Source organism: Amphibalanus amphitrite, unplaced genomic scaffold, assembly GCF_019059575.1.
Source record: "Amphibalanus amphitrite isolate SeventyFive unplaced genomic scaffold, NRLGWU_Aamphi_draft 000353F_arrow, whole genome shotgun sequence".
Taxonomy (NCBI): Eukaryota; Metazoa; Arthropoda; class Thecostraca; order Balanomorpha; family Balanidae; genus Amphibalanus; species Amphibalanus amphitrite.
The window spans coordinates 500,227-512,624 of record NW_024881847.1 but is presented as its reverse complement, the minus strand read 5'-3'; the positions used below and the strand labels follow the sequence as shown (position 1 = coordinate 512,624).

The 12,398-nt window shown below is 47.3% G+C and overlaps 1 protein-coding gene across 1 annotated transcript in view; it reads right to left on the bottom strand.

The window, feature by feature from the left end:
- LOC122389308 overlaps positions 1–12,398 on the bottom strand; it is a 94,207-nt gene that overhangs the window by 9,536 nt on the left and 72,273 nt on the right. The window contains exons 4-6 of the mRNA XM_043381189.1: positions 6,127–6,229; positions 578–654; positions 63–269 (exon numbers count right to left, since the gene is read on the bottom strand). Of these exons, the coding sequence (XP_043237124.1) occupies positions 63–269; positions 578–654; positions 6,127–6,229 (387 nt within the window). The remainder of the gene's footprint in view (positions 1–62; positions 270–577; positions 655–6,126; positions 6,230–12,398) is intronic.

Here is a 12,398-nt window from a genome sequence, read left to right as displayed (position 1 = left end):
CCACTCCCCATCCCCCGTTGGTCAAACTCACCCACTCCCCAACTCCCGTTCGTCAAACTCACCCACTCAGCCAGGTAGATGAGCGCATTCAGCGCCATAACTCCCAATTTGTCCGAGTCCACTCCGAGCATTCTCATCAGTCCCTCGATGAGGCCGCTGCTCTGGCGGAGCTGACCTCCAGCCCAGCCGCGTGCTGGGCCCAGGCCCTCGGCCAGGTCACCGCCGACCAGAGAGGCGAACCGAGACGCCTCACTGAGACTGCCGCTGACCTGTACCGGGGCGGAGGAGGGGGACTGGGTTAGCACGAGACGAGACTGCTCATGAGGGTCTTTTCATGAGGGCGAGGGACTGTTGGTGGGTGTAGAGGAGTACATCCTGCGTGAAAGTTAATGGGCTTTCCCTGCTAACACTGTAGGATAGGTATGTTTCTGACCAAAACTAGATACAGATAAAATACGAGTTCTCAACAAATATGCAGTAATGTTTCTTTCAATTCAAGCTTAGCTCAGCGGCAAGCATTTAGCATGGGTATTGAAAATAAGCTCCCATATTAAAAAAGGGAGACAAAAATACATACCTGTTCCAGGCCACCATTAATCGCACTCTGAAAGTCTCCGAGATTTCCGAACATTTCAGTGAGTGATTCCACAAAACCTGAAACGGGACAAACTTGTAAGAAATTGCATGTTGATTGTTGAAGGCATCGGTATACACTTGTACAGTACAGGGTGTCTCACAAAAAGTGTACACATTTAAAATGAAGATATTTCAACATATAAGCACGCGCTCACGTCAAAATCAGGCTTAAATTGAAGCTTAGCTCGTGCAAATTTATTTAACATACAATTTGTTAGTGAGAGTCATGAGGCAGTTAAGTGAAGAGGAAAGGAAAATAATCGTGAAATTATACCTCCAAACCGGTTCCCTGGTATTGACTCAGATGAAATTTAGGGCTCATTTCCCTACAATAAGAGAGAAACCGCCGGCAAACACAAGAAAACGGCTTACTGAACATTTCTTGGTTCAGGAACAGTCGGAAATCAAAACACTGGAAACAGCGGCCGCAAGATAACTGCCCGAACACCTTTGAAAATCGGACAAGTCATTCGGCGAGTTGAGGAAAAGCCTGGAGTGTCCGTGCGGCATCTTGCGCAACAAGTTGGACTCAGCCGCTGTTCCACGCATCGGATTCTTAGGAAGGACCTGAAGCTTAAGGCATACAGGTTATCAACATCTCAAGAGCTTTCCAAGTCTGATTGCCTACAACGGTTGGAGTTTTGCCGTTGGTTTTTAGGGAAGTGCTCGTCTTGCCCCAGTTTCATCGGCAACATTTGGTGGTCCGACGAGGCACACTTTTACCTTCACGGCTTACCTAATCGTCAAAACCACAGACACTGGGACAAACACCCGCCAGAGAAGACTTTGGAAGTCCCATTACATTCTCCAAAAGTGACGGTCTGGTGCGCGCTTAGCGCCCAGGGCATAATCGGACCGATCTTCTTTGAAGACGGTGACGGAGAACCAGTGACGGTGACTTCAGACCGTTATCTGGCAGTGTTGAAGCGCTTTTGGCGGTCTTTCAACAGCAAGTGCGCGGACACCATTTGCCTGCAATGGTTCCAGCAGGACGGCGCTCCAGCGCACACGTCAAGAGCCACGCTGGCCTGGCTGACCGAGCGCTTGGGAAGCCGGCTGATCTACAGGCGGGCCCCCCACAGCTGGCCACCCCACTCACCCGACCTCATCCCCATGGATTTCTATCTATGGGGGTATCTGAAGGATGTCGTGTACGTGAAGGCGCCGCACACGCTAGACGAGCTCAAAAAGGCCATCAGAGGAGCCATACGCGGGATAACCATGGAGACATGCGCCCGTGTAGCTCAGGAGACCATGAGGCGCGCCACCACGTGCGCTGAGCGCAAAGGCTGTCATTTTGAGCATCTAAAAAAATGAGCGCATAGCTAGAGTATGGGAAACTGATTCGGTAATGGTATATGACTATAAAGACGTGCAAATGATATGCGAATAAATTTGCAAGCTTTGTGCTTTCCAGCGATATTTGTGTTTTTTACGTATGTTTTTAACTTACGGAGCTATTTACAAAACAAATATGAACACTTTTAGTGAGACACCCTGTATACACACTAAGCACAATAAGTTCATGCCTTTAAGGAGACTGAACTGTAGTCCTCCTCTAGCTCCCTCGATTAATGGTGTTACGGGCGAGTCGAATATTGCCGATATGTGGAAAGAACATTTCTCTGGGATATTGAACAGTGTTGACAATCCTAGTTGTAAGGTGTCTGTATTGCATAAGCTTTCATTAGATGACTGTGAATTGCTTCCTTTTTCAGTATGTGAAGTGACTAAAGCCATTAAGGAGTTGTCCTCAGACCGTTCAGGCGGCAATGATCATCTTTGTGCTGAACATTTCAAATATGCTGGTAATTTATGTGCTGTGCATTTGGCCCTGTGTCTCACGCTGATGGTTAGACATGAGTTTTTGCCTCCTTCGTTAACTAAGGTTGTTTTGGTACCCATTGTGAAGGATAAAAATGGAAAACTAACTGAGAAAAACAACTACAGACCGATTGCAATTGCCAGTGTATGTTCTAAGATTTTGGAGAGAATTATTCTCAACCGCTCTTCTGTACAACTTAGTACTGGTCACCACCAATTTGGATTCAAAGAGCGTCACTCAACTGATATGGCGATATATGCTCTAAAGGAGATCACAGATTATTATTTGCGCAATGATAGTCCGGTGTTCATTTGCTATTTGGATGCTAGTAAAGCATTTGACCGTGTTAATCATTGGAAATTGTTGGATAAGTTGCTGTGTAGAGGTATGAACTCCCGACTGGTAAAACTTATAGCGTTCTGGTATAAGTCTCAACGTTTTCATGTACGATGGGGAAGTTCTGTATCGGCGGGTTTCAATGTGTCAAATGGTGTCAGACAAGGTGGTATTTTGTCTCCATTTTTCTTCAATGTATATACTGATGACCTCTCCGATATGCTTAATCGATGTGGTTATGGGTGTCATTATCTTGGTAGCGTAAATCATCTGTATTATGCAGACGATATGGTCTTACTTTCTCCGACTCCCTTTGGCCTGCAGCAAATGCTGCACATATGTGAGAGGTATGCAAAAGACCATGATATTTTGTTTAACTCCACTAAAACAGTCTGTATGGCCATGCTTCCAAAGAGATTCGGTGGTATGCATGTACCTACGATATTGCTCTGTGGACATATGCTGAGTTTTGTTAGTACGTATAAATATCTTGGGTATCAAGTGTCTAATGATTTCTCCAGAGCAGATGATCTAGAAATCCGCCAGCAATATCGAGCATTGTGCTGTATTAGCATATGCCGGAGTATGTCTTTAGCATTAGCGCGAGCGTGCGGTAAAAGCTTTTTGGATTAAACCGCATAATGTTGAAGGCAATTGAGCAAAGGTTTCGGCCCATGGGCAAAACATTTTACCAGCGAACTTTTCAAGCATTTCCTGAGACGGAGGAAGGCGCTGGAAAAGAGCTTAACTGATAGAAATCTAACGTTAACTGACGTGTAGCATTTGGTCGCTTTGAACTATTGAAGAGATTGTAAATGTTGGTTTTCAATAAGATAATATTTTAAATCTTAATGTACTGGCAGATTAATTAATCACCTACTGTAGCGCCAATTTCATGCCTTTTACAAGTGTAATGAATTGACAAAAAAAAAACGTATTTCACATTGATCAGTAAAAACTTTATTCATAGGTATTGACATGGGTAGAAAACCAAGCGCTCACTTCACAGGATTGTAGGTATACCTTCCACTCTTCTCTAATATTGAAAACGAACGTTACTCTAGCTTCTCATATGACATAGATTGAAGTAGATGTTCTTGGTTTGATAGAAATCCAACTCACAGCCAGACACAAGGATGAGTCGGCTTGGTTTATTATCTTGGTCAGGGAATATGTACATTTTTTGGTTCTTGATATTCGGTCTTGGTTTTTCCACTTCTTTCAAGAATGTAAAATTGTTAAAGAAGCTTAAATATGGAAATTAAACAGCATATGCTAAAATAAATATCACACTTGGGCCGGAATGTTTCATTCAGGACCTCGGGCTTTGTTGAATTTTCCGCCCTCGACCTTCGGTCTCGTGCGGAAAACTCAACAAATCCCTCGGTCCTGAATGAAACATTTTACCGGCCCCGTGTGATATTATATAGAGCCAACTCGCTCATCCGCAAATTTGCGATGTGCACGCACAGTGTGAAGAAGTGTCTTTACAATGCTTACTGCTCAAATGTCAGCTATGTACACTTGTGGCATTCTTATCACTTGTCTGATCTGAGAAAGTTCAAGGTCTGTTTTAACAACGCCGCTAGGATGTTTTTCGGCTACGAACGGTTCTGTAGTGCTTCTGATATGTTTGCTCAAGAGCATATAAATGGTTATGATGCACTGTATCGCAAAGCTGTATATAACTTTATGTCACGCTTATCCATGTCTGAAAATCGCATAATATCTGCATTGTACAACAATGACCTAAAATGCTCTTCATCTATTAGGAGGGTGTGGTCTCGAGCGTTATATGGATGGTAGACGCTACCATGGACCGGGGTGACTGTTGAACACCCCTTTTTGTTATGGACTTCGTGTCTGTTAATAAAGTGATCTCTCTCTCTCTCTCTCTCTCTCTCTCTCTCTCTCTCTCTCTCTCTCTCTCTCTCTCTCTCTCTCTCTCTCTCTCTCTCTCTCTCTCTCTCTCTCTCTCTCTCTCTCTCTCTCTCTCTCTCTCTCTCTCTCTCTCTCTCTCTCTCTCTCTCTCTCTCTCTCTCTCTCTCTCTCTCTCTCTCTCTCTCTCTCTCTCTCTCTCTCTCTCTCTCTCTCTCTCTCTCTCTCTCTCTCTCTCTCTCTCTCTCTCTCTCTCTCTTTATCTGCGCCATATTTCGATAAGCAGTTTCTATAGTTCACCCACTGCCGTTCAATCATCAACATATTTGTACATTGTGCACTGTGCAGGTACATTATATATAGACTATAGGTACACTAAATAGTGATCAACGGCCATGAAGCATCATCTGTCTGAAGCTTAGGCAGTTCGGTTAAGCAATGATTGCAACAAGTAACGTTGGTAGATGTGCCCTCTTCCTAAATCATAGCTCAGGCCTCAGGTAAACAAACGAAAAAAAAACTTCAAACCTAATGATCCAGCAACAAGCTTTTGAGTTGATTCAATTACCAGTTTCGCCACATACCTACTCGGATGTCGCTAGGCCTCATCTTTGTCTCACGTCTGTTAGGACTCCAGAACTCTCCCTATCAGTATGTGGGCTTTTCAAAAGTCCCCGGCGGCCTAAGGTGTTGATTGATATTTTGTCGGCAACCTCCTCTAGCAGCTATCCATCGGTGGCGGCAGCGGCGGATTGGCAATGACCTCACGGGCGCGTGGGCGGCCCCAGACGGATCGCTCACCGCGCCACGCGGTATGAAAACGGCACCTTCCGGGAGCAGAGCACGTGTGCTTCACGTGCGACGTCTGAGCTCGCAGTGTTGAAAGAAATATGTTTCATTAGACCTATATGTGGAACCTTTTGAAGATAAAGGCTCACCGCCCAGCAAAGTAGAATTTCAATCACTTTAGCCGTATCAAGAAAACAAATGACCAGCAGCGAGCAGGTTTTTTAATACAAAGGCATTCGTGAAGCGATGAAGGAATTGGATTGTGATGGTTGCTATGATTGTGGTTGCTGGTCTGTTGGGACCGCGATTTCGACTCACGGTTGTAGTCATGGCTCCATTCATAGATAACAGTAGAACTACTGTTCTACTGTTATGCTCCATGATATGTCCGATTTCTCATTTCATGATCCTGTTTTTATAGGGCTGTTGCAGATTTGGTTTCCGTCTACATGAGTTCTTATATCGGGCCGCTCCCCACTGAAATGTTTTTCAGTTCTTATTGTTTGATTGCCGTTTTTATGAGTTTTATCGCAAAACCATAGCTTGTGCCTTGAACCATGAATCAAATCATGGTAATGGGCTTGCTCCGCTCCTCAAAGTCAGACTCTACTCTACAGGTAAGAGTTCTTACCCTGTTGTCCCGGTCCTTTACGATTTCTTACCTCTTGGTTCCTGTCGGTACGACTGGCTCTGTTCCTCGAAGTCAGCCGTGCCTCCCGCGATCAGCACCGCTCCCAACAGTAGATGCAGCAGCATGTTCGTAACCTGCGACAGAACAGACACCATGGTCATCAAACACGGAACACAAACACGAGACACACCAAACAAACATAACACACGGACCGGATCAGCTGCGGCCTGTGCCCGTTACGGGACGGTGGCCGCTACAACAGGTGGCCAATCCAGACGGCCGGCAGTTCATAGCGGACAACAGGTGGCCCCTGTGGCCGAACAGACGGCCATATGAACAACGTGCTACGGTTTTATGAGAGGTTTTCGGGGTGGGCGACTGACGTTCGATGGCTGATGGCGTGTTTTGGCACAGTTCGACACATTTCGGCCCAGTTCAGTCAGTTTCGACTCGTAGCTCGATGGTCTGTGGTGAGGGTAAGCGTAACGGCGGCACCGAGTAACGGTTGTCACGCCCAGCATGGAGCGGAAAAACGTCAGCGTCACAGTCCATCGAGCGGACCGGTCGGAGCACCAGCACTCAGCGGTAGCCGCGGTGTAGCCCGGCGGGCCGACATGCTTCAGTGATCATTGTTCACTCTTCAGCTTCAATAGTGTCGTGTCGGCGTCAGTAATATCTGCTTAGTGTCAGTGGTGTTTTCACGGTGTGTCCAGTGCCTGATTAACATCATAGGTGTCATTTCGATACCACCGTACCCCCGTTTTAGGCCACATCATCCAGTCCGATCTACTATGTCACCTCATCTGCTGCTCATCTCTCCTCATGCCGCCGGCTCCCGTCAGCCTTCAACAGCGATTCCATCACGCCCTCCCGAGACTTGACATGACGCCCGCCCCGAGACCCGGCACCACGCGCCCGGCCGAGACGGGACGCCGTGCTCTGTGCCGACTGCCACGACTGTCAGCGGCGGCGCCGCGCCGGCTGGCCCACTGACCCGGCGGCCCAGTGTAGGCGCTGTGCAGTCACGGTTGGCTGCTCTGAGCCCCGCCTGCTCAGAGTGCCGTGCACCCGGGTCAGGTGTGCCGACTGCCGCTGCTGTGCCCGTTTTCACGCCTTCTGGAGTAGCTGGAGCACCGTGGTTTTTAGAGGTAGCGTGGCGTGTAACGACGCGTTTGTCGTGAGCTGCAGGATGAGCTGCGCTTTATGCAGCCTAGAGTGAATAGTAGAAAGTTCAACTTTTCTAACATTCATAATGAAGGGAAAGATATTGGAAACGCATCTGGTCCAAAACATGTAAGCTAATATAAATTTTCCCGGCAATGAATATAGTAAAACTGATTTAGTCGGATAAACCACCTTGTTTTCCGTGCAAATAAATAAACAAAAAAAAGTATCGGCGTGCGAATTTCATCAAAGGGCCATTTTCACGTTCCCATGCACGGTGCGACATAACCCCTACGGACGACCGCAGTGAGGAACGAGTCAGATCTGGGCTGGGATTTGGTCAGAGCCGGGGAACGGTCAGATATGAGCAGGAGAACGGTCAGATATGAACTGATAAACTGGTCAACTGTAAGCAGAGGAACGGGGCAGATATGAGCCGTGGAACGTGCAAGATGTGAGCCGTGGACCGGATCAGTTGTAAGCTGATAAATTGGTTAACTGTACCTATGCAAGCCATGAATCGATCAGATGGAACTGAGATCAACTGTTTAATTGTATGCAGGGGAAGGGGTCAGATGTTGGCCGAGATGAGCACACACGCCGTTGGGCCGTACCGCTACCTGACCGGGCCAGCCGCCCGTGACTGTGTGCAGAGCAGTGGACCGTGACTGTTTGCAGGCCGCACCTGTCGCCCCGTGCAGCGGCTCAGCTCCTGACGCGCAGAGACAATAAGCTCGCACGGAGGAGCTGGGAGGAGCCCAGTGACACGGAACGGAACCAACCCCCACCCACTGCCCCACAGGCGAGCTGAGAGAAGACCTGAAGGCACTCGTGACACCAAATTGAACCGTTCACACAGCCGTTCACACAGCACTTGCTTAGGAAAGCAAGTGCGGTACAGCGCTACATCAGTTCACAATGCACTAACCAGCACCACAGCCCTCTCCATGAAACCATGATACAATACCCCAAGAGAACCTTCATACGTTTCCGGTCAGGCCGCAGGGGTGTCCCCTAACCACAGCCCTCTCGCGGTCTTTCCGACTCACTGACAGTTCCAGAGCACCCCGCGTCTTGCTCTGAGTGATCAGCCACAGGGAGTCCCATTCGTTCGACGGCCCACCGGCTGGCGAGATAATTACGGTGCCACTTGCCACACAGCTAAGTAGTCGATGCGGTATTGTGCCCCAAGTGATTAAATCATACGGCTTCTGCAGCATCCGGCTCCACATTTCAGAAAATGTGGCCGAGATAGAGAAGTGATGACGCGGAACGGAATGGATGCAGGTTGAATGCGGATACTATCCAAGTATCTCCATTATACATAAGATATAATATTCATGTGTGTTGAGTTGATTACCAGCTAAAACATCCCACGCCTGGTGGAGCAGATATTATTCTTTCAGGATGTAGGTATTGCAATTTGAAAATGTGATAAAGTTGTTGCGCGCCAGCCTACATATGCATGAGCAAATTCGCATATGCATGCAATTCCCATTCTTGTTTGTATGCATATTTACTTTCGGATTGAAGAATATTACATCAGGCTCTTTCGTCTTTGGGCTCTGCTATTTTGCAATACTGAAAACCGTCATTAACGTAGGCAGGTAGGCAAATAGATACGCCGCATTCGTTTTGGTTGTCATGAGGAAGGCAGCAGCCTCCATCATACTGTATTACGTAAAAGCAGCTCCCATTCTAGTCATGGCTGCAGTTGTCTGTGAACCACTCGAAATGGACAGCGAGACAGCGGCAATGTCCGCATGCAGACGTAGACGTCTCGCCGCGGCTACCACCCGGAAGACAAAACTCCCAGGCGCGCCGACTATCGGAGGGCCCACGCAACCCGGCACTCAGTGCGAGTGGCCGCTCGAGACTGAACAAGGTGGGTACGAGCTAGGATAGGTCGGCAACTATGGGAAATGTATTAATGGATTGTCGAGGAATGTACGAAAATAACGCATTGCCACTGTACCTACATTGCAGGTTATTTGCATCGGTCTTCATACTTGCTACTAGTAATGCCTAAACCAGGAATTTTGATCATGGAATGGAAACATTATAGGTTCATGGAACCTCCAAAAAAGAACTTACAAAATTAAAAAAAAAAATCTTGCTCCAGCCATTTTCGTTGTCTTTTTGCAAACGCTGTCTCACCTGCGGTAGTGTCTCTGCGGCTGGAGTCAGTCCACGCACGGTCCGCTGACAGAGGGGCGCACTCAGCTACCTCTCTTCTCCGACTCTGCTCTCGGGCTCTGGACTCTGGCGTTGGACTCGGGCTGTCTCCGGGGGCTGGACTCTAGCGCCGGACTCGCTCTCTGGACTCGGGCGCTCGTCTCTGAGCGCGGGCCGGGACTGCGGAGCGCAGAGGCCCGCCGCCGGCTCGCCGCCGCCGCTGCCACCCGCCGCTAACGGTGCCCGGCCACCGGTAACGTTTCCGTCACGGAGTACGGCCGAGGAACGTTACCGTCCCGTCACGGCCGGCCGGGCAGCCAGATGGTGCTCGGAGCGGCAGCAGACGGCGCGGTGACTGTGTGTTGTCTACTTTTGTTGTTTCTGCTGCTGCCACTTCTGCTATTTCTGCTGTTTAGCAGACGGCGCGGCTGCTGCTGATATATGGTCTCGCTTCTGCTTTTGCTGCTGGCTTATACATAGCAAACGGCACGGTCCCGGCAGACGACGCGGTGGCTTCTGTTGTGTGATGTGTCGTCTGCATATGCATGCTACTGCTGTGCCACGGGGACGGCGGGCTCTTAACTGGCTTCTGCTGCTGCTGCTGCTGCAGCGCTACGGCAGAATGCACGGGCTTCTCTTCGCCTGTGGCTGCTACGAACAACGAGTGCCTTTGCAGCACTCTGGCGCCGTATTTATTGACACTCGTATTCACAGGTACTCTTATTTTATATACACTCGTGTTTACAGGATGCAGTTAATAAAGCTCTTTGCTATTTATTGGCTTATATATAGTTCACACACATTCACATACATTTTGTTGGACCTAAAAATATCTGAGTTCGGCATTCATTCATCACTTCAGCTCCCGTGTGAGCTCTATTTACACCCGGGTAATGCAAAATGTTGTATAGGAAACTTACCTGTAGGTAGTTACATACCTCAACCTTTTCAGCTGAAATTTGAGACCATCCTTGCCGAAAATAAATGACCAAAGCCATAGCTCGACTTTTTGTCATTGACGTGACTTTTGAGCTTCGAGATCAGCTGCAACAGCTGCCAACCTGGGAGAACTTGTGAGAATCAGCATGCTCGATCCTCGGCGATCTAATTCAATTAAGGGCCAAACGCAAATTCTAGTCGCCTTCCTTTTGTAAGAACATTGCAAAAAAGGAATAGACAATATCCGTTGTAGTTTTCAACAGAATTAAATCATTTTTTAACCTTCGCCCCAGTGGGGGGAGGGGGGCATATGTTACCACCCTGTCGCGTTTTTTTGCGTGTGAATAAAAAACCGCGGCGCGTAGCGCCGCTCCGCTTGGGGTAGCTTTTGGTACATCAATTTTGGACAATGTGTGGAATTGTTGACCCCAGGTCATTTCAGGTCAGGTCACCAGGTCAAGTTAACTGACCAAGCCTAAAAAAGTTTGCAATCATGTCCAGCCTGCAGTGTTTGTCAGAAAGGTTTTAAACTTGGTGGATTGCATGATGTTATGGGCGCCTACGATTTGTATATCTCGGATTTTTTTTTATATCTATGACCTAAGGTCAGGTCAGTGGCGTGACCTTTCCATTACAAGTCAATGGAGAAAAATGAAAATGCCTCTAGATCCGTGTGTACGCATAGGAACAGTCCAAATATTTCAGAATCACAATGATTTGGACCACCCGTGATGACCAAGGTGTCATTTTTGCTGATAGCCTCTAGAAAGGTCATCCGAGGTCATTTGAGGCTACAAACAGATTTTTGCCAATAACTCGCGATTGGAAAGAGATAAACGCTGGGGATGGTCTCATTGTGTTTGTCTTGTTGAGACGCATCGACTGATATGCAACATGACCTTTTCCGGTCAGGTCATGACCTTGACCTGAGGTCAAATTTTCAAGTTGACCTTTCAAGTTGTCTTGGCTTTTTGTAGTCGAAAGTTATTGTCGAAAAACACTTTTCATAAAAACAGCTATTTTTGGAGTTTTTGTCCTCTAGAGGCTAAACCGTTGACCTGTGGTCAATTTTGATAGTGACCTTATCAAAAGAAGAGTTCATAAGCTATCGATTGCTTTTTCATGCGTTTTTCTAGCTACCATAGTTCCTGAGATAACGGCATGTTTTCTGAAAAATATTATGACCATTGGCAAATTTTGACCTTTGATGACCTCTGGTGACCCCAATATTGCTCTAAGATGAAAAATGACCGAAATACTTTCAAATGTACGCATTGAGAGCTATCGACTGCTTTTTACCGCGTCTTTCTAGCCCTCTTGGTTTTTGAGTTAGAGGTGGGTGGTAACATATGCCCCCCCCCCCACACTAGGGCGAAGTTGGCTGAGACCGCCACTGGGGCGCGGGTTAACCGATATGTATCCAATCAATTGGAAAACAGCATTTGCAGCAGCAAGGTTCGTTTCATGCTGTCATTTTATCAACATTATTATAAAAAAATACATTAGCATTGGAATGTTTTTTTTTTCTGGTAAGGTACGACGTACCTATTAAATAAAAGTGTTTGAAAAAAATGTTCTAGCCTTGTCACCTGAATGAATGAAACCATAGAGTAGAGTTAAGGTTATGTATTTATAGTTAAAAGTTAAAACGTTTGAAGGTCCGTTAGCCAAATTGTGTTCAACGAAGGAAAATAACCTTCCCAAGCATGCGTCTCAATGGTTGTGCATTTCAGCGTATTCTCCTTTGATCAGTCTTTGTATAAATAGCAGGCCATGTCGATAAGCTAGCTCATCAAAGTAATCTCAAACTAATTCTACCTAGACAAGTCAGCTGAGCCGAAGCTCCTCGTTTTAGACACATACACCCACTGAAGCCGAGACACGACGAGGACCGAGCCAGACGAATATTGGATGTCCATTATATGGGAAAATGACGAGAATGTATGGCCCATTCGTTCTGGCCGATTCCAATCAGCTGGGCTCATCTCCGGCAGGTCTATCACTGCGGCGCAGCCACCCCCGCGG